This window comes from Leuciscus leuciscus (assembly GCF_965113295.1).
Source record: "Leuciscus leuciscus genome assembly, chromosome: 3".
Lineage (NCBI taxonomy): Eukaryota > Metazoa > Chordata > Actinopteri > Cypriniformes > Leuciscidae > Leuciscus > Leuciscus leuciscus.
Window position 1 is genome coordinate 54,971,468 of NC_138727.1, and position 22,668 is coordinate 54,994,135.

At 41.6% G+C, this 22,668-nt stretch overlaps 3 protein-coding genes across 4 annotated transcripts; 2 read left to right on the top strand and 1 right to left on the bottom strand.

Moving 5' to 3' along the window:
- The first annotated feature begins 2,553 nt into the window (after nt 1-2,553).
- On the top strand, nt 2,554-22,589 carry LOC309493682 (GTPase IMAP family member 8). 2 transcript variants are annotated; one of them, XM_082162878.1, is made up of 4 exons: nt 2,554-2,566; nt 13,529-13,584; nt 18,961-19,953; nt 20,054-22,589. In XM_082162878.1, the coding sequence occupies exons 2-4, from the start codon at nt 13,566-13,568 to the stop codon at nt 21,058-21,060; spliced, it is 2,019 nt and encodes a 672-aa protein (XP_082019004.1). In that variant the 5' UTR covers nt 2,554-2,566; nt 13,529-13,565; the 3' UTR covers nt 21,061-22,589. The 2 variants fall into 2 exon arrangements, with proteins under 2 accessions (XP_082019004.1, XP_082019005.1); XM_082162879.1 differs by lacking the exon at nt 2,554-2,566 and adding an exon at nt 18,243-18,366 and having other exon boundaries at nt 13,521-13,584.
- Nucleotides 5,827-7,831, bottom strand: LOC309494723 (uncharacterized protein; the record flags this gene model as incomplete). Its single annotated transcript, XM_082164136.1, has 2 exons — nt 7,683-7,831; nt 5,827-7,651 (listed from the first exon to the last, which is right to left on the bottom strand). The coding sequence occupies exon 2, from the start codon at nt 7,285-7,287 to the stop codon at nt 5,827-5,829; it is 1,461 nt and encodes a 486-aa protein (XP_082020262.1). The 5' UTR covers nt 7,288-7,651; nt 7,683-7,831.
- LOC309494724 (GTPase IMAP family member 2-like) lies at nt 8,461-9,352 on the top strand (the record flags this gene model as incomplete). The annotated part of the gene is made up of 1 exon (XM_082164137.1): nt 8,461-9,352. A coding segment is annotated over one exon (861 nt), but the record flags the coding sequence as incomplete, so codon positions are not given.
- Nucleotides 22,590-22,668: the final 79 nt, after the last annotated feature.

A 22,668-nucleotide genomic window follows, 5' to 3' on the forward strand; every position in this document is an offset into this window, starting at 1 on the left:
GCTGAATTCTTGACGGATTTACAAACGGTTTGGTTTATTACAAACCTTATTAACGTGGCTATGATTTGTGCTGATGCCGTTTGTGGCTATAATTTTTCACAAGTATGCAGTTAAATAGCCGCATCCCTGACGTTTATGACACACCAAGCCGTTTGAAAATCGGTTGAAAATTGAGCAAAATATAGTTATTTCAGCACTACATGCACAATAGACTTTAATGTTATAACTGGACGAGCGGTCCTGTCCTAAGATGGCCGCCGTGTGACGTCGTCGGGTCCCATTGGCTCTCAGCGCCGGTAAGCTATCTAGCCTTTCTATACATGTCTATGGTCATACAACCCCTGGCAAAAAGTATGGAATCACCCCTCTCAGAAGATGTTTATTCAAATGTTTAATTGTGTAGAAAAAAAAACAAGCACATATATGCCACAAAACTATTTTCACTGAACAATCCAAACTTCTGGCTGTATAAAACACTTAAAAAATTTAAAAAAAAAAAATAACTATAGTCAATTACAACTGTTTTTACAGATCACACAGAGGAAAAAAATATGGAATCACACAAATCTGAGGAAAATTATATGGAATCACCATGCACTTTGCATTTCTAAAACAAACACCTGTATCTGATTACAACTGCTAATTAGTCTGCAGTTAAAAAAGAGTGCTTGCACACATTAGTGATGTGTTGAACCAAGATGATTGACATAACTCATGGCTCCAACACGAGAGATGTCAGTTGAAACAAAGGAGAGGATTATCAAACTTCTCGAAGAAGGTAAATCTTCACGGAATGTTGCAAAAGATGTTGGTTGTTCCCAGTCAGCTGTGTCTAAAATCTGGACCAAGTACAAATCAAATGGAAAGGTTGTAAAAGGGAAGCGTACTGGTAGACCAAGAAAGACATCAAAGCGCCAAGACAGAAAACTTAAAGCAATACGCCTTGAAAACAGAAAATGCACAACAAAACAAATGAGGAACAAATGGGCAGAAAGTGGAGTCAATGTCTGTGACCGGACTGTAAGAAATTGCCTAAAAGAAATGGGATTTACATACAGAAAAGCCAAACGAAAACCATCATTAACATCTAAACAGAAAAAAACAAGGTTTCAGTGGGCTAAAGAAAGACAATCTTGGACTGTGGATGACTGGATGAGAGTTATATTCAGTGATGAATCACGAATCTGCATTGGGCAGGGTGATGATGCTGGAACTTTTGTTTGGTGCCGTTCCAATGAAATTTATAAAGACAACTGCCTGAAGAAAACATGCAAATTTTCACAATCATTAAAGGTGAACTAAGTAACTTTTTTTTACCTTAACTGAACAGCTTAGGAGTCATTGGAATGGTTATATTACTTATTTTGGGTTGAATGGTGGTCGTTTCGCACCCCCCTGGTGCCCGTGAGCGGAAAATACGCACTTGCAACTTTGAGCCGGCGGGCCGCCGGCCGCTGCGTCAGGAAGTCTCGCGATGTAAACAATTGCTTTACGGCCAAAAGAAATCTGCTAAAATGCTGTCATTATTGCGCTCCCTCACGCTGTCCGAACCCTAATGAAGAAGACGTTTTAAAGAATGTCCCATCTGCTTTGATGTCGTTGATCTATAGCCTCTGGTGTCTGAGAATCAACAACGAGTTTTTACAACAGTGTTGTCAAATATCTATTCCGAAGCTGTGGGGGGAGCTCTAGAGAGAAACCTGCGAGCAAAAAGCGAGAATACAGCGAAGAAGTCCCGAAGCTACTGAGTGCTGCTTTAATGATATGGGGTTGTATGTCAGGTAAAGGTATGGGAGAGATGACAGTCATTACATCTTCTATAAATGCACAAGTTTATGTTGAGATTTTGGACATTTTTCTTATTCCATCAATTGAAAGGATGTTTGGTGATGGTAGCATCATTTTTCAGGATGATAATGCATCGTGCCATAGGGCAAAATCTGTGAAAACATTCCTACAGGAAAGACATATAATGTCAATGGCATGGCCTGCAAATAGTCCGGACCTCAATCCAATTGAAAATCTGTGGTGGAAATGAAAGAAAATGGTCCACGACAAGGCTCCAACCTGCAAAGCTGATCTGGCAACTGCAATAAGACAAAGCTGGAGACAGATTGATGAAGTATACTGTTTGTCATTAGTTAAATCCGTGCCTCAGAGAATTCAAGCTGTTATAAAAGCCAGAGGTGGTGCAACAAAGTACTAGTAGTGTTTTTATTTGGTGATTCCATATAATTTTCCTCAGATTTGTGTGATTCCATATTTTTTTCCTCTGTGTGATCTGTAAAAACAGTTGTAATTGACTATAGTTTTTTTTTTTTTTTTTTTTTAAAGTGTTTTATACAGCCAGAAGTTTGGATTGTTCAGTGAAAATTGTTTTGTGGCATATATGTTCTTGTTTTTTTTTCAACACAATTAAACATTTGAATGAACATCTTCTGAGAGGGGTGATTCCATACTTTTTGCCAGGGGTTGTAGTAAGAAGAAAGTTACTCTGCCATGAATAAAGCTTCACTAAAGCTACCATCCAGTCAAATGTAGCAAGCTAAGTAACACAAACACAGCAGTAGGCGGCTAGTTCACTTCATAGGAAGCTACTTTAAGTTGCGCTAATTTCACATGACAAGAAAAGTGTAGCTTGTGTGGCCAAGCTACTTGATAAATAAAGAAGTTAAGCTACTGAAAAGTTACTTGATTCAGGAAATAGTGAAGCTACCACCAAAATACTAAGTTACAAGCTAAGCTACAAGTAGCGACTGCCCAACACTGATAATACAGTCTGTGCCACTTGTGTAAAATTCACTGGCCAATGTTATACCAGTAATAATTGTTTTATTTCTACAATAGCATTCTTGTGTCAGTGTCATGGAATATGACTTATCAAGTCTCAGTTCATAGCCGGGTGAACATCGGGCGGAGCAGTAAACATAGCCTAGCTAGCAGGCTACGATTTCAGTACAGTAATATCAAAGATCCTTGCTCCTTCTCAACTCTCTGGTAATATTCTATTCACAAAATACAACCAACAGTAAGGTAATGTTAAAGCAGGGCTCAGTAGTTTCAGGATTTCTACGCTGTATTCTCGCTTTTTGCTCGCAGGTTTCTCTCTAGAGCTCCCCCCACAGCTTCGGAATAGATATTTGACAACACTGTTGTAAAAACTCGTTGGCGATTCTCAGACACCAGAGGCTATAGATCAACGACATCAAAGTGTCACGACCGCCAAAGAGAATGAGCACAGGATCCAAAGTGCAGCAAGTAAGGTGTTTATTATAAAAGCGAAATCCAAAAACAGGCAAAGGTCAGAATCCAGGTAGGCAACTAACAAAAACAAGAAACAGACAAGGCAGGGAAAAACTCGGGCAACAGACGCGGTGTGACGTTTAAACATTGATACACAAAGAACACAAGACAAACAGGGCTTTAAATACATGAATGACAAGGGGATAACGAGAGACAGCTGGTGATTACAAAATACAGACACCTGGGTGCAATTCACAGACAGAATTGTGGGAGATGAAGTTCCTAGTGCAAGACACCGTGGGGGTAAGGAGGACATCTAGTGGGTACCCGGGGAAACACAACCAGACACTGTGACATAACCCCCCCTCTACGGAGTGGCTCCCAGACACTCCAAGACGGAACACGGAACAAAACAAAAGTTCAGGAGGGAGGTGGCATGGTGGAGGATCAGGGGGAGGGACGGGGGGCCAGGTCCATGAAGGGAAACAGAAACAGGGTGTAACAGACTCAAAGGGGGCCAGGGTGACACAGACAGTACATCAGGGGAACAGGGCGAAGCAATCAGTCCATCCGGCGGCCGGGGTGAAGCAAACAGTCCATCAGGCGGCCGGGGTGAAGCAAACAGCCCACCATCAGGTGGCCGGGGCGAAGCGAACAGTCCATCGGGCGGCCAGGGTGGAGACTTTCCCTCGGGCGACCAGGGTGGAGACGACCCCTCAGGCGGCCACGGCGGAGACGACCTTTCGGGTGGCCAGGGCGGAGACTCTCTCTCGGGCGGCCAAGGAACAGGCATCACCGGCTCAGGAACAGACGCCACCGGCTCAGACACTGGAACTGGCACCACCGGCTCGGGCACTGGAACTGGCAACACCGGCTCGGGCACTGGAACTGGCAACACCAGCTCAGGCACTGGAACTGGCACCACCAGCTCGGGCACTGGAACTGGCACCACCAGCTCAGGCTCAGCTGGGCAGATACTAGGCTGGATGAAGAACTTAGGCGGGACCGGCAAGGCTAGCAGCGTGGGCGGGGCCGGCAGGGCTAGCAGCGTGGGCGGGGCCGGCAGGGCTAGCAGCGTGGGCGGAGCCAGCAAAGCTAGCAGCGTGGGCGGGGCCGGCAAAGCTAGCAGCGTGGGCGGGGCCGGCAGGGCGAGCAGCGTGGGCGGGGCCGGCAGGGCGAGCAGCGTGGGCGGGGCCGGCAGGGCGAGCAGCGTGGGCGGGGCCGGCAGGGCGAGCAGCGTGGCCGGGGCCGGCAGGACGAGCAGCGTGGCCGGGGCCGGCAGGACGAGCAGCGTGGGCGGAGCCAGCATGGCTAGCAGCATGGGCGGGGCCGGCAGGGCGAGCAGCGTGGGCGGGGCCGGCAGGGCGAGCAGCGTGGGCGGGGCCGGCAGGGCGAGCAGCTTGGGGATGGCCTCCGGGAAGAAACAGACAAGGCAGGGAAAAACTCGGGCAACAGACGCGGTGTGACGTTTAAACATTGATACACAAAGAACACAAGACAAACAGGGCTTTAAATACATGAATGACAAGGGGATAACGAGAGACAGCTGGTGATTACAAAATACAGACACCTGGGTGCAATTCACAGACAGAATTGTGGGAGATGAAGTTCCTAGTGCAAGACACCGTGGGGGTAAGGAGGACATCTAGTGGGTACCCGGGGAAACACAACCAGACACTGTGACACAAAGCAGATGGGACATTCTTTAAAACGTCTTCTTCATTCGGGTTCGGACAGCGTGAGGGAGCGCAATAATGACAGCATTTTAGCAGATTTCTTTTGGCCGTAAAAAGCAAGCAAGATACCACAGTACACAAGCATATAATATGGGGCAGGGAGCGGCACAGCCGTGAACTGCTGCCAAATAACCCAGGCGCGAGAGCGGCGTGGGGATAATGGTGTCTGAAAGTGGGTGCGCGTGCTCGTGAGCTGGCGCGGGATTTGCACTTATGACACGGCCAGTGTTTGGGAGCTTTATGAGGTTTGTAACCTGTCTGGCAGAGCGGGTAGTGGGCAGGTGTGAGCACAATACTGTGGGCACATTCTCTACACTTGATGCTCGAGCGGAATGTTTCCGCTTTAAGAGATAGCGCTCTGGGCGCGTTGCCATGGGAACCTGGTCTGTGTGAGGCAGTGAGCACACGGGAGCGGGCACTTTTTCTACACTTAATATCCCTGCGGCTTGAGCCGTAGCAACTTGAGGTAACTGAGTGACAGAGCGAGCAGCGAGTAGATGTGAACACGGAAGTGTGGGCACATTTACTACATTTAGTACTCGAGCGGTGTGAGGCCGCTTTATGAGAGAGCGCTCTGAGCGCGTTACCATGGGGATTGTACATGTGTGAAGCAGTGAGCACATGGGTGTGGGCACATTTACACTTAAAGCACTTATACTCTTTTTGAGATTTATCTGAGTCGCCGTGAAAACGGCGTTTGTGTGCAGGCGAGCGAGTGTTATTACTGGCTCGTTGGCTGCGGTGTGTGCTGCTGCAGTAGCCTGAACGTAGGGGACTGACAGAGCTGTGCGTTTTGATGGCGGTCCGGCCGTAGCGGGACTCAACCATCTTTTCCTCCTTGCGGATGCTAGGAGGACTTCGCGGGCTCGGGCTTCAACGCGATCTTGGGCCGCGGGCCCCGTGGGGGCGGCGGTCTGTGACGGCTGGTCGAGCGCGACCTGGGGCGACTGCCCTGGCGTCGCTGCGAAGCGCTGGGAGGCCTGGAAGAGCGCTGATTAGAGCTGCGCACAGGAGGCTGAGTTTGAGGGCGGCCTGTGGCTGGGCTCGAACGGCGGGGCAGGAAGAGGTTCATCGCCTGTGACGCCTTCTGTACTTCAGAGAACCGATCCACAATTCCGCTGACCGCAGGGCCAAAGAGGCCGGTGGGCGAGAGTGGTGCGTTCAGAAATACAGCGCGCTCTGAGTCACTCATGTCAGCGAGCGTCAACCAGAGGTGTCTGTCGATGACGGTGAGCGCGGCCATGGATCTGCCGATGGCTTGAGCAGCGGTCTTGGTAGCGCGTAGCGCAAGATCCGTAGCGCTGCGCAGATCGGTAAAGGCAGACTGATCCGAGCCCTTCTCGTCCAGTTCACGGAGGAGGTCGGCTTGAAGGATCTGAAGAACGGCCATTGAGTGCAGGGCGGAAGCAGCCTGGCCGGAGGCGGCGAAAGCGCGGCCGGCGAGAGCTGAGGTGGTCCTGCAGGCTTTAGACGGCAGGGCAGACTTTGAGCGCCATCTAGCAGACGGCGGGCAAAGGTGCGTTGCCACAGCTTCCTCAACGGCGGGGATACCGTTATAGCCGTTCTCGGCGGCTCCGTCCACCTGGGAGAGAGCCGAGGAGACTGGCAAGCGGAGTCTGGTGGAGAACGGAGCGTTCCAGGATTTAGAGAGCTCGGTGTGGAGCTCAGGCAGGAAGGGTGCTGGCCTAGAGGCAGGCGCAGGGCGGCGGCTAGGCAGAAAGCACCCGTCAAGGCGATTGGGCTCCGGCTCCTTAGGTGGGGACCAATCCAGTCCCATTCTCTCGACCGCTTGAGTGAGGAGGCGGAGAAGCTCCGCGTCAACACTAGCGCGGGATCTGGTAGACTCCAAAGTCGAGGGGGCGGAGCGGTGAGAGCCCGACCACTCCTCGCTGTCAGACGCGAGCAGAGAGCAGCTGTCAGCGGCATCATCTGCATCATCCCCCAGGACGACGGCAGTGCGGGCAGAGGCCGGCCGCTGCGCGTCGGTGAAGGGTGGGGGGGAAGGAGAGAGCAAGGCTCGCGGGAGAGGTTCCGGCGAGCACTCAGCTGTAGCGTCCAGTTCCGGCGGCCTTTGGGAGCGACGTTTCTTCTTACGTGGCCCGGAAGAAGTGGCCGGAGAAGGTGGAGGTTCTTCAAACTTAGCGAGTCGAGCCCGTAGGGTCGACAACGGTAACTCCTCACACTGATCGCAGCCGCCCTCGGAGAGAGCGCGGGCTGCGTGGTCGAAGCCCAGGCAGAGAGTGCACACCACGTGGCGGTCTCCGTCGCTGAGCGCGGCTCTGCACGAGCCACAGGATGAGCGAGGCATTTGCAACAACGCCTCGCGCTCTTTTAGATGCAGGTGTGTCGCGGCGGACACACAAACACACAACACAGAGCAAGAAAAGGATATATATGCCGGATGGCGCAGCAGGCAGGGAAGGCTGAAGGCGGCGAGCGGCCGGCGTCCTCAGGCTGAAATCCTCGGCGTGCTGGTCGCTTGATTCGACGGCGGCTTCCTCGGAGATCAGCGATGCGAAGAGCTTCGCTGAAGAGACAGAAATCAGTGAAGCAGCCTCTGTTCCTTGCTTATATACGCTAAGCCACACCCCTAATGACGGGCTGTGACGCATTAAGCGCGCCAAGCGCGCTCATTGGACGTGACGTCACGCGCAAGGCTCAGCCATAGGCTGCTGCAGTTGCCGCAGAGCAGCCAATGGGCACGCGATTCGCCTGCCCTAGGTCTGCAGGCTGCCGCACTGCGTTGACAAGGTTTAAAAAAATTAAGGATAATTTTTGGCTTCAGTATCTCGAGAAAGGAGACTTTCCCGCAGCGTAAGCTAGCTTACGCAATACGAGAGAACCTCTCGTAAGAGAACATACATGATATAAAGAACAAATAATCAACCTCTTAGATGTAAATTTATCTCAATGTTCTCTATAAAATAAATATGAATGTATACACTGATCACCATGTGCTCTCATTTCCACATATTAAGGCAAAAAACAAAAATATACCTCAGAAAGGGTACAATGACAAAAATAATCAAACAGGTATACGTAAAATATCAGTATACACATAAATAGGAGTGAAAATATAGATATAAAGTCAAGAAGTAAAAAGAAACCAACTTATCTCATGAGAGATTACAATGCAAAAGAGGAGGAGACAGAACAGGATGTTATATCTTCCTGTTCTGTCTTCCCTTTTGCATTGCAATCTCTCATGAGATAAGTTGGTTTCTTTTTACTTCTGATAATCTTATTTAATCTGTTTTAATCATATATATATATATATATATATTGGCTCATGACATCACAACAATTAAATAGGAAAGCACTCATTTCAATCAGGCAGCCACATCAAATATATGTAAATGATTAAATGTGCGTGAATTGTACCTAATGATACATGTATTTAACAGTATAATTTCTATGATACACTTGTGGGGCCCAGCCAAATGTCTCCACAATGTCCAAAATAACATAATTTCTCCTCTCACTTTCAGAGCTCAGGATTGTTCTGGTGGGTAAAACTGGATCAGGAAAGAGTTCAGCAGGAAACACCATCCTGGGTCCAGAGAATTCTGATAAGCATTTTATAACAGAAGCTTCACCAAAGTCAATTACTAAAACCTGTGCGAGTCAAAAAGTAAAGATTGGTGACCGGATCATCTCAGTCATTGACACTCCAGGACAGCTTGATACATCAATGTCAGAACAAGAAATGAAGACTGAGATGGAGAAGTGTGTCTACATGTCTGTTCCTGGTCCTCACGTGTTTCTGCTGGTGATCAAAGTGGGGAGATTCACGGAAGAAGAGAAGAGTGCAGTGACATGGATTCAGGAGAACTTTGGAGAAGAAGCTGCTCATTACACCATCGTTCTGTTCACTCACGCTGATCAACTGAAGAAGAAACCCTTTGATAAGTATATCAGTGAAAGTAATGATCTCATGGCTTTTGTTAATGTGTGTGGTGGCAGAGTTCACTCCTTCAACAATGAAGACTTGAGCAACCGCGATCAGGTCACTGAACTGCTGGAGAAGATTGAGAAGATGGTGAAGAAGAATGGAGGAACGCACTACACCAATGAGATGTATAGAGAAGCCCAGAGAAAAATTGAACGGGAGGCTTGGAAACAAAAAGCTAAATATTATGGGAAAACAGCTCTAACAGTAATAGGAGGGGGAGCAGTAGGAACAGTAGCAGTAGCAGGAGTAGGAGCAGGAGTAGCAGCAGGAGTAGCAGCAGGAGTAGAAGCAGTCGGAGGACCAGGAGCAGCACTAGCGCTAGCAGGACGAGCCGCAACAACAGTAGGAGCAGCAGCTTTAGGAGCAGCAAAAGCAGTCATGAAACTCTAGGGCACAGCACTCTAATTTAAAAAAAAGAAAAGGAATATTCTGCCAATAGATGTGAACTGTAAAAAGTGAACATGTAGTTGTTGCTTTAAGGAGGTATTTCTACCTGATTCTACCTAAACATTCTGATTTAGTTGTTGTAACAACTAGTTAGTTGTTATAAGTCAATCAGGATTACATAATATAAAATAAGAGAACGCTGTTATAACTTAAATTAGTTATATTGACCCAATATGCAATATCCATTAAAGCTCTGCATGTATACATTTGACTGATTAATTTTTGCTTCAATGAGATATTGTGTTTTTTTATTTATTTACTCATTAAGAAGCATCAACGTTAAAAATAAATCAGCTGGCAGCGCTACTCTTCAGCACAATGGTAACATACATTAACATCAACTACCAACATCTTTTACTGAAAAACACATACAATAACACTTAATCCCTACATTTACTGATCTATGATCAACTTATCTCACAATGCTTTTGAGAAACGCAGCCCTGGCCAGTGTATCTGTAGTTCCCATCAATCTGTGCAATGGACTGCATTAGGAGAGTACATTTAGGTATTAAGCATTATTTTATGTGTTTTACAGAAACGGGAAATATTTTGGTAGTTTATATTAATGTTTAATGTTCAGTTATGTTGGACATTTAGAGGAGTTTCTGTTATTGTACCAGTTTGAAGAGCGCTTGTGCTCAGTATGTGGACACTCGGTGTTTAATGTTACTAACATTTGTCTTTATTTAGTAGTTCACCATATATTGGTCATTATGATGAATAATACTGTTAACCCAACGAAATTGATGATTTATTTATTAGATAAGAGTAAGAAGTTAGTTTAAGGGGTGTATATATATCAAAGTGGAAAATAACTTTCATCATATAAAGCAAATGTTTATATCATACATAGTAAATCATTTTTCCTAGCTGAAGAAATCAGGTTATATCAACTGCCAATTAGGATTCAGTAAAACCTTGTTTTTCAAGTTGGTTGAATTCAGTTATAATCAGTAATCTTTAATTATATCTTTCACTTCAACAAACCCAGTCAGTGAGTCAGTCCTAGAGCTCCTCCAATGACCGGTGTTTTGCCAGATGAGAAGTTTATCTATGTATCATCTTTTTACTCTTTTAATTCATTTTATAACTATCATATATTGGCTTTATTTCCATTTAAAACTGTTTTAATTTTCCTTGCTTCTAATTTGGGATTATTTTAATTCCTTTCTGTAAAGCACTTTGAATTGTGTATGAAATGTGCTATAAATAAAGTCTTGCCTAAAAAATGTCTTTAGGTTGGATGTTACAAAACAAAATGTCCCCTGTGTTTCATTAATAGTGTCTATATGTCCACATTAGTCTGTTTAACTAAAGCAGGGCTGAAGTTTATTAGACAATTAAAGTGACAACACACTGTAGGAAAATTAATCCTGTGTTTTCTTTAAACATCTACAATGGCTGAAAATAGTACTTAACGAATGTCAAGGGTCAAGAGACAACCTAAAGTAAACGCTGATCACCATAATGGTAACGACAAACGAAACAGTCATTCATCAACATCTAATAATAAAACATCAACAACTAAACCCCTATTAATTTTCAATAAGAACTTGTGTAGACGTCTGACAGAAATAAAGTCAGTCTGGGGTGCGTTTCCCGAAAGCATCGTTAGCCAACTATGGTCGCAAGTTCCGTCGTTATCAGCATAGTTCAACGATTTGGTGTTTCCCGAAACCATCGTTCAAACGAACGTTCGCAAACAGCATCACAAACTTGTGTGGTTGGAACGACTCGTTAGAAGCATAGTTTCTAGTTTACATTAGATGTAGACTGAATAAATCCTTATCTTTAGCAAAATAAGCAAGCTGACATTCAGTACAACCCGTGTTATTTATTTAGAATACATACAAATGTAATTTATGTCTTTTAGTTTGTCAAGAGATTAAAAGCACCGTTTTTGAAGACTGCGCATGTGCGAACGTGCTCTACTATGTAAGAACGAGCCAAATATTGAGTCTGGTAATAAAGCAAAATAACTGAGAAAAATTAGAAATGGTCTTCAGATGCCATGTCTGTAACTTATATGACAAAATCTAGCGTTAATTCGATCTCAAACAGATTAATTAAAATAAGTTATTAGTCCACCACGTGCGAGACGTCATAAACCAACGTGGTTGAACGATACTTTGCGACAGACGGTTTCGGGAAACAGTCGTAACTAGCTAGTTGATTTCTCCAACGATGCATCGTACTATGGTAGTTAAGCAGCGAGCTATATAGTTGTACGGGAAACGCACCCCAGGTTAGTAATAAGTGAAGCTGGTAATGCTGTTTGTGGAGTTGTTTAATCCTCCTCTGCTGAGATCTTCACAGATTTAATGTCTTCTTTTCTCTTCAGTTGATTTCATCTTAGACTGTGTCTGAAGTCAGTTGTAGTTCTTGTTTTTCTGTTGTTTTATGGTGGATTAGCAAGCCAATGTAAAAGGTGCATTACCGCCACCTACTGATCTGGAGTGCACATAGTTTTGGAAGAATTGAAATGAATCAATGAGGGGGAAAAGAAAATAATAATAATAATAATAATAATAATAATAATAAAATAAAATAAATAGGCTTAAAAAAAACTAGATTCTATTCATTGTTCCTGTAGTCAGTTCTTGTGTTTCTCGTTTTTTGTGTTCTTGTTGTTTCAGTGATTCTGCTTGTTATCATCAGGTGTCTTCAATAATGGTCAATCATCACCTAATTTATCACTTAATTATCTCATTAAATTCAACACTGCTTCAGTGTTACTTATAACACTAGTGTGGACACATATGTACACTGAGGAGTGTTAATTTAACACTGGGGATTTTGCTGTGTACTCTTCATTTGAAACCCAAACCATTTTAATCTGTTTGTTGCTGGTACTTTGATTTACCAAGTGTCTGTTGAGCTTCAAGAAATCAATTCATAGCTGGATCCACCAGGACTTCTAAAAGTGAAATAACAGGATTTGCATGTTTGTGGGCAAGTCGTGCTTTATTTGCACACTGGAGGGAAATGGCTCATTAGCACAGTCACATGATCACACTGTTCATTTTCCTGCCTGTACTTTCAGTTTGTTTTATTCCATTCAGCCAGAGAAAGAAGATCGCAAAAGATGTAGAAATCTAAATGACAAACTTCACAGAAAAATGGCTGGACCTCATTACATTAAAATATTGATTCATTCATTTGAAACTTGCAAACATCAGCTTACATTCATGTTATTTTATTTTGAAATATTCATAAACATAAAATACTGCCATAAAACACATATTAAACAGTAGATTTGGAAGAGGAAGACAAATATATAGTTCTTAAGTAAATGAATGGAAATGTAACTCTTTAATCTCATCTCTGAAGTTGTATAGTATTTTGCAGAGTTAGACACAAGCAACTAACATTACAATTATTTTGTTTCTTTAAAAGTTTTTATATATTTGTCTTGTTACCCCCACATTTGTATGTGTATTTCTACCTGTTTTTCACAAAAACAGTCACATGTGTCAATTTTCTGAAATTGAGATTTATACATAATCTGAAAGCTGAATAAATAGCTTTTCATTGATGTATGGCTTGTTAGGATATGACAATATTTAGCCGAGATACAAATATTTGAATATCTGAAATCTGAGGGTGCAAACAAATCGAAACATTGAGAAGATCACCTTTAAAGTTGTCCATTTATGTTTGCGATTGTGCAGCATTCACTCACAAAAATAAATGTTTTACATATTAACGGTAGGAAATGTACAAAATATCTTCATGGAACATGATCTTTACTTAACATCCTAATCATTTTGGCATAAAAGAAAAATCGATAATTTTGACCCATATTTGTGGGGTTATTGTTGGCTATTGCCACAAATATACTCATGTGACTTGTGTGACTGGTTTTGTGATCCAGGGTCACATATTCTACCTTTGGTATGATACTTGACCTTTAAAACTTATTTTTACATTTCAAACCTATTCATTTGAGTACTTGCCATGACTAATATGATAAAGCATTATAAGACAGAGTAAACAGGTCACGGCCCAAAACACACAGTAGTTCTGCAAGATATTTGTCTCAACGTGTCAAATTGCAGCCAGTGTGTGACGCTGCCATATATATATATTTATTTTACAGTATGAGGGAGTGTAGAGACACTTCCTGGGTCCAGTTTACAACACAGAGAGACTTTGAACAACAAGCACTAACTGCGTGAAACATAATGGCATCAGCATATAAAGGTCAGTCTAAGTTAAATAACCTAATGTGAAACTGCTAGTTTAAGACCATACTGAGAAATTAATCAGATACTTTTTGTTGCTGGTAGTTGACAGCATTAAACAGTAAATCATAAAGTAAATAGTGAAGATAATCTACAGTTTAGTCGCCAAGTTACAACCTTAAATTTCTACTGTTCAGTTCTACTAACTCATTTTAGAAAATATATTTGTATACAAGTACAGTATACAAGTACAGAATTTGTATACAAGTACAGAATCATGATTAAAATACTGTATGATGTTACCAAAATAATTGTAGGTAACGTCATCTGTCTTCTGTGCCAAGTTTGAATCACCATCATTAAACAAAAGGAATGTGACACGACCTGTTAGCGGCTCGAAAAGTTATTTTAGCGTCATTCACAATGTTTCTACGTCAGTTCTCACAATGTTACATAACCAGAAAAGCTAAACATTAATCATCTATTGTTAAATCTATGATACTGTTGTTGATATTTCTGGTGTTTACAGGGATGTAAGTGTTGGCTGCTCATATTTGCTGCAGCTTGGAGAATAAAGAATGCTAATTATCTCTTAATAGTGGAAAGCCTAATGAACAATGAAGGCAATGTGATGTACGGCAGTCAAAAAGTGTAGGTGCTGTTCATCTGTGTGACCACCAGATGGCCACAACATATGTGGTGTTGAAATGCTTTGAGTAATGATGCGATACAGTTCATCTATGGGCAGGGTGTGTGTGGCCAAGCCCATTTTAGGAGGGCTTTATCCCCCCTAAATTTCCACCCAGTCCCCCTCAAAAATTTGTGATAAACTTACTTGAAACCAGCGGCAGTTTTCGGCTCATCCCCGAATTTTAGTCTGCGTTATTCAACGTGTTCTTCAATCTGCAGCAGCACTGGGGTCAAGAGCAGAGGTCAATGTGTGTGCATTTATTGATAGTTTGTTAATATCTGCAACTGTGTAGTTCTTTGTCATAAATGTAGTTTACATAATATGATGCGGGAGCAATTCAAACAGATTAACTCTGAAAATATTAAGAATAAAGGAAATTACTAAGACAATTCAGATCCTAATTTATTAATGCTGTACAAAGACAGTGCTGCTATAATGAATAAACTAAACCTAAATCAGAGATTAGGCTCCAAATGATGATTATGTCAATACATAACCAACACCACCAGATCACATTTTATCTTTGTTCACCAGGTTGTTATAACTCCAAACTAAATCTAATGTTAATAGTTTAAGGGTCAAGAGCCCACCTAGTGCAAATACTGATCACCATAATGGTGACTTAAATTGTGATTTTTTTTTTTTTCCTTCAGTGATTCTGCTTGTTAACATCAGGTGTCTTCAATAATATTCAATCATCTCTCAATTACTCACTTAATTATTATTTATTAACTTTAACACTGCTTCAGTGTTCATTTAACTCTTATTTTAACACTTTAACAATCTCGAGTGTGTTTATTTAGTTAGTGTTAGTAGTGGTCGGCAGATCGAGGCTTTGTGAAACACTGAAACAGTTAAAAGCAAATGTGTCATATTCGAAAAACAATCCGACACCATCTCCACGGTGACCCCTAGTGGCCAGAAAAGTGTAAATGCAACAAAAACCCAGGCCAAACATGTATAAAAACACCTATGCATGCATACAAATCTATTGCAATTTTTTAAAAAGTAAAATCTTTTAAATGCAATTATCTAATCATCTAATAAGATTTTCAAGTGTCTATATGTTCTTTTATCAATTGTCAAGGTTCGTTTTGTTTATTCTATGAATGGCGTATCTAACGGGCCAATAAAAGACTATTAACTACCATTGTTAATTTTAATTATACTGATGTCTAATTAAAACATCTACAAATGTATAAACTGATCAGAGATGAGGTAAAACCCACAGACACTTCTCAGTGACTCCTCATATTAAAGCTGCCGTCGGCAAGTCTGGCAGATTGGGTCGATTAACCAAAATTTTGAATGTTTACAACTCTCATGCCCCTCCCCACTACCAGCGAGCACCCTCCCATCGAGGTCGTGCTCGTCAGTGCGTCACTGTGCGTGTGTACCTGATTTTCTGTGAACGCGTCCGTCTCTTCAGCATCTATCAACACCATGGACTCGGAGGTAGGCTTCCCTGGCTAATCTATCCATAGATAGCAATAACCGAGGAATTGGAAGCTTGTTAGTAGATTTTCTCTCTGCCATCACGCTTCATGCAATCTCCAGGCGAACTTCAGGCGTGGCGTGTGCATGTGATATTAACGTGCGCGAGTGAGGGGGGATCTGTGGCGTGTGCACGACCTGTGATTGACAGTCAGATCTCACACCCCCCTGCGCTGATTGGACCTGATGAAGCGGGAGCGCTGGATTTTTGCAAAACAAATAACACGCTCCAGGTGGAGTTAGAAGCTCGTTTTTTTTTCTAAAACCACCTTATTTATGTTGTTCTGTCGGATTATAGTGTCGATTACACTGAATATGATCAAAAAAATGTAGCCGACGGCAGCTTTAACCCCCTGAGGTCTACGGTATCGCCGGCGATACCAGCTCACTTTTTTTTTATTAGTGTAAAAGAAACTCATAAATACTCTGTTGACTTTGATTTTCCATAGGAGTTTCATACATCAATCGATTCTGTTAAATGTGTATTATTTTTGTGTATACTCACAATAAAAACAAAGTGTTGTGCTTTTTGCCAAATAAAGAAAAATAAACACGAAGCGAGTTCTGCCTTCTCTCTGCCAGTGAAGTCCATTCTGAAACGCGTCCGAAAATTAACAATAACTCAGCGAATACTCAGTCAAACAGACATACAGACAGACAGGCATGAAGCTTGAATTCTCTTCTTTTAAATGAAGTCATTTATATAAAAAAACAATTATTCTCATCTTGTGAAATCTGTATTAAAAGAGAGCGATTCCAGTCGAGCTCATCTCATCTCATTACGTTATAATCGGCCCCGCCCACGGAGAGCGCGCGCTATTCAAACGCAAATGACTGAGGCAATCCTGTGAACGCCCCCATCAGCTCGAGAAAACACACACGTTTATTTAGATCATTGTTTACACCGTCTTGCAGCGCTGTGAGGAATAATACTAATCGAAAATGTCCCTCAGAAGTGCGGGTATATCGAGGAGCGAGCTGAGGAATACAAGTAAGTTTTTTCCTTCTCACGTGAATTTCTTCACGTGGGTTTCTGTTTATGAATGAATAAACGGCATGAATGCGCGCTGTTTACCACAGCTGGCAAAGACAGTTTAAATTTAAATCGCGTGTGTGAATGAATGATGATGTTTTAGCAAACTGTATTGCTATACTGAGATAAGTAAACATCGACTGAATGTTGAAATAAAATGTAGGCTATTTGTATAAGCAACGTATTAAACTGCAAATTAACAATATGCCCTAATATTTCATGAAAACAACGTTACAGTCAGACGAAATATGAAAGACAACATTTTGTTTAGTAGATTTGGGTACAGTTTTTACTGTAGAATATACTGCCACATCAAATAAGCTTTTGTTTAGCCATTTCTATATATAAAATACGATTTTTGTCAAAAATAAAGTCATCAACTAAGATGTTAGCTGTTCCAATGTTGGTTATATTCAAACTAATGAATACATAGATAAAATGTAGGGCCTATAATCATTTTTTTTACAAAGAAAGAGTACACTTGAAATATTGTTGAAATTGTAATTATTGTTGTAATTGTAACCATTTTAATAAAATAGCAAAACATATTTACAAGATAGATGTAAGCAAAATCTTAAATGGTCAATATAAGTCTTCTTCTAAATATATCTTTTGTCCTTTCATTGTGGCTCAGTCAGTGTCACACCTGAGTGAATGGCTCATCATTATGCAGAGTGGGTGGGACATTGTATTCTAAGGTGTAAACCACTCCTCGTTCACGCCCCCTCGCATATTGGCTTTCCAAGCAAAACCTGTTTTACATCAATTTAAATCAATGTATGGTTTTATGTGAACGATAAAGCAAGACTATTTTCACATAATTTTGAAGAAAAAACTATAGGCGACGACATCCATAAGTCAAAAGTCTTATTGCCACATATTTAGTATGTGTTTTGTGGTCTTATTTCAAAAAATTTAATTTTTAGTTTTTTCGATAACCACGCATAAACATTATTCTCTCAAAAATGAAAACATGTACATACATGTGGCTCACATATTATTGTAGTCCTGTTTGTGCTATATAGAGTGAATTTACACCTTTGCCATTAATATGTTTATAAGCAACTGAAAAAAGCACAAATGTCAGGGCATGTCAGAACACCCCCAGGGCCCAAAAAAACGCTCAGACTCCAGAGGGTTAATGGGTTCACAGAGATCATCGCCCCCAGCGATGAACCATATACATTTCTAAGTGTTTCAAAACATTTATGACGTAATGAAGCCTTGTTTACTGAAATCACGAGACTCTGGCAGTTTGATACACGAAACCTGCATTAAACATTAAGCCCTAACTACTTATTTAAATAGTTAGTTGGCTAGTTAAACATGCAGGAAAATGTTATAAAGCACTGGATGAATGAACAATTTGCATTGGTGCTTAAGTTGTACTGAGATACTGAGCAAAACCATAGACTGTAAAAAAAGTTGGACGACGCACCTTCACTCTCTTCCATTGTAGAAAAGTAAAGCCGCCAAGGTCCCAATATGGCGCTGACATCTCGGAGCCCGAGTCTGTGCAGTAGTGAGCGTGAAGTGGACCCGCGATATCAAGGTCCCGCCCCTCACTCCCGGAGAAACCGACGGTTAGTACAGTTTACTGCAGAACAACTCATTATGTCGGTGTGAAATAAACAGTTATGGACATGTAGAAATTTAAGTTGAAGCTCCAATCTCCTCACGAAAATCCCGGAAAAAGTCTGTTGGTGACTCGGTGACTACTTCACTCGGAGAAACTGTCAATCTCTGCTGTCAATCATGACGTCACACTCCCGTTTTTATAGCATCAAATAACTAACTAGAGCAAATTATTTACACTTACACTTACATCAGCGTGATAAAAACGACCTAAAATGACAGAAACCACCTTTGGGAAAAATGATTTGAAGTGCAATTTGATTGTCTCACCTCATATTAAATTCCATGGAGAGGGTGGGGTTTATGACCAATACTGGGACCAGCCACCGGGGGGCGATCTGAACATTTTGGCTTCACTTTTCAGGACTTGTGCGGCACACGTGCACAAAGGGTCGACAAAATGCATTTTGTACAATAACAAAAGTAACATCTCAGCACATGAGTAAACAAATTCTGGTGAAATAGCAAGATATACATGGGGATGAAAAGCAGGCATGTTTAATCATCTAGAGCTCCAGCTAATGACATGAACTGTTTGACAGGTGGTGCACATGATCTGAGGATTGAGCTGCTGGGAGTCTGTGGAGCTGGAAAGAGTTCAATAGGAAATGCAATACTGGGACGAGATGCGTTTAAAGAGAGCAGAACCAGAGAGAGTGAGATACAGAGAGGAAGAGTAGAAGACAGAAACATCTCCATCATTGACACTCCAGGATTCTTCAACACTCAACTGACTGATGAAGAGATGAAGAATGAAATAATGAAGAGTCTGTACCAATGTTATCCTGGTCCTCACATCTTCCTGCTCGTCATCAACCTGGGGAACTTTGAGAAGGAGCAGAGGAATGTAGTGGAGCAAATTCAGGAGAACTTTGGAGCTCAAGCTTTGAAGTTCACCATGATTCTGTTTATTGGAAGAGAAAAAATAACACTTAGAAAATGGAAGCTTGTTATGGATAGTAGAAAGTTTCAGAACCTCATCAAACACTGCAGAGGTAAATATCATGAGATCAACAGTAAAACTGAGATTATGCCAACTCACATCACAAAGCTTCTAGAGAAGATTGATGAAATCGTCAAACAGAATGATGGCCAGCATTATGACATTTCCATTTTCTTAAGAACTCCACTAAAGAGCAGAGAAGAAAAGATAAAACAAGAGAAAGAAACAAAAGTGCAAGAGACAAAACAAGAGCGGAAAGAAATAGTGCGGGAGACGATTCACGTGCACAGTGTAAAGGAAAAGAGCACAACACATTGTGTGACTGAAAAGAACAATTATTTTTCAAAAATAGAGACAAAAATTGAGAGAACTGAATTATATGAAGACAGATTCTCCAGAGTTCTACACAAAAACAGGAACGATGAAGAGGAGGCAGTAAAACAATCAGTAAAATCACAGAGAAACTCTTTTGAAAATATGGGAGAAACAAATACAGTCCAGAACCCAGCAAAATATTGGAAAACAAGCGGAACAGGAAACCGGGACCAGAATAAACAACATACAGCAAGAGAACAACATCCAACCCAAGCAGGTGAGAACTTGCACTTTATTACACTTTTCCCAAATATCACAACATGCTTCTTGAAAAGTAAATGAAACTTAATCTCTTATTTGTTTGCTCTAAAACTCAGTGTCACAGTCCATACAGAACAGACATATGAAACTTGGAAAGCACACAGATCTCAGGATCGTGATGGCTGGTAAAACTGGAGCTGGAAAGAGTGCAACAGGAAACACCATCCTGGGACGAAAGGAGTTTAAAGAAGAATTTTCGACAGAATCTGTGACTGAGAGATGCCAACAACATCAGCAGACGGTAGAAGGTCGAAACATCTCAGTGATCGACACTCCAGGACTGTGTGACACATCAATCAGTGAAGATCAAGTGAAGAATGAATTAATGAAGTGTGTGGAGATGTCTGTTCCTGGTCCTCATGTGTTTCTGCTGGTCATCAGACTGGACGTGAGATTCACAGATGAGGAGAAAAACACAGTGGAATGGATTCAGGAGAACTTTGGAGAAGAAGCTGCTCGTTACACCATCATTCTGTTCACTAGAGGAGATCAGTTAAAAACATCTATAGAGGAGTTTCTGACAAAAAACAAGCAAATGAATGAGCTAGTTAGAAAGTGTAAAGGCAGTTATCATGTGTTCAATAACACAGATGAAGATAATCGATCACAGGTCACTGAACTGCTGGAGAAGATTGAGAGAATGGTGATGGAGAACGGAGGAGAGCATTACTCAAATGAGATGTACCAGGAAGCTCAGAGGAAAATAGAGGAAATAGAGAAAATGGAGAGAGAGGAAGAGGAGAGACGGAAGTTAGAAGAAGAAGAAAAGATAAGGGAGGATGAAAGAATGAAGATGTTGACTAAGGCTAAAGGAGTGGCATTAGTGGGAACAGGAGTGGCAGTGTGTGCAGGAGCAGCAGTTGCTGGAGGAGCACTGAGTCCAGCTTTAATCTCAGGAGCAGCAGTAGCTGGAGGTGCAGTACTGGCCTCTGCTGCTAAAGGAGCCACACTATCTGAAGCTTTAATGGCAGGAGTCGTAGCTGCTGGAAATGCTGCACTGGGCTCTGTTAATAGTGGAACATCACTACCTGCTGCTTTCATTGGAAGCAAGAAATCATGTTAAACTTAAAGCAACTGTGCACAGCATAAATTAACTCTGCTTAGAGTACATATGGTCCCACTCTAAAGAGTGTTAAAGTGACTCTGAATCAGAGTTAAAGTTGATGAGATAATTAAGGGATTAGCTAAGTGATGATTGAGCATTAGTGATGAACACCTGCTGTTAACAAGCAGAATCACTGAAGGAAGAAACACAAGAACTACAACTGACTTCAGCCACAGCCTTAGATGAAATCAACTGAAGAAAAAAGAAGATATTAAATATCTCAAGATCTCAGCACAGGAGAACTCCACAAATTACCATCTTAATTTATTATTAACCAGATTAACATTATTTCTGTCAGACGTCAACAAATGTTTTTATTGAGAATTAACAGAGGTTTAGTTGTTGATGTTTTATTGAAAATGTTTGGTCACCATTATGGTGACCAGTCTTTCTTTTAGTTGGGCAGTTTGATTTTTGGCTTTTTTTGTAACAGTGATTAACAAAATACACAATTTGTTGCAAATTTCTGGTATTGCCATTCTTATAATCCAGGACTGTCAAAACAAATTTAGTAGTGCACACTTAAAAAAAAAAAAAAAAAAGCCATGACTTACCTATTCAGCTAGCCTCGAATGATCAACAAATTCTGTTCATCTACCAGAAATAAATGCATGCAATATCCTACAATTGTTTGTACTGAACATATCCAGCCACATTTAGTGTAGTTCCTGGGTCCACTTGTTCCTGGGTCCATTGTTTTCATTAAGAGCAGCATTTGGACTCATTTGAGCATTAACAGTACTGGGTCTGAAGCGTCTGTACATAGACAGCACGATGAGAAGTGTGTATTTACAACCTAAATACTTCAAGAAGGTTTAAAAAAACTAATATAAATGATTTCAACAATAAAATAAAAACAGAATTGTATCATGTTTTAGTACAATGTTTACAATATATTTACTTCGTATTAAAATAATGTTGGACTCCAACTAATCCAATGTCAGTCAGACGTCATATTTTGATTGAAAATGAAAGTCGGGTTGACGTTTAAACCCAATGCTTATTTGACGTCAATCTCCAACGTCAGACAGATGTTGAAATTTGGTTGGAATAAGATTAAATGCATGGCAGCACATTAAATCTCTCATGATCTCAGCAGAGGAGGATTAAACAACTCCACAAACAGCATTACCAGCTTCACTTATTACTAACCAGACTGACTTTATTTCTGTTCTTATAGAGAATTAAAAGAGGTTTTTTGTTGTTGTTGATGTTTTATTGAAAATATTAGTTTGGTTTGAATGTTAACAGTGTTTACATTATTTTGTTTTGGCAAGAAAAGCAAGAGAAAATGTGATCAGATGATACTGTCTACTTGATGATAAAAATATAATCATCATATAGTGGTCTATTTTACTGATGTTACCCAGAATCTGATTGAGTCGGAGTAATTTTTTATTATTATTATTTATTTTTATTTTCTTTCGTATTATTACAGCAAGACTTTGATTTATTGTCCATTAAACATTTTGAACTCCAGCATCTTCTTCTTTTTCTTCTTCTTGTTATTGGCTGCTCACTCCTTAGGAGTATTACCGCCACCTACTGTACAGTCTACATGGATGA

Coding starts and splice junctions, on each gene's coding strand:
- LOC309493682 (XM_082162878.1), top strand. Junction 19,954..20,053: donor ACAACATCCAACCCAAGCAG/GTGAGAACTTGC, acceptor TCTAAAACTCAG/TGTCACAGTCCATACAGAAC.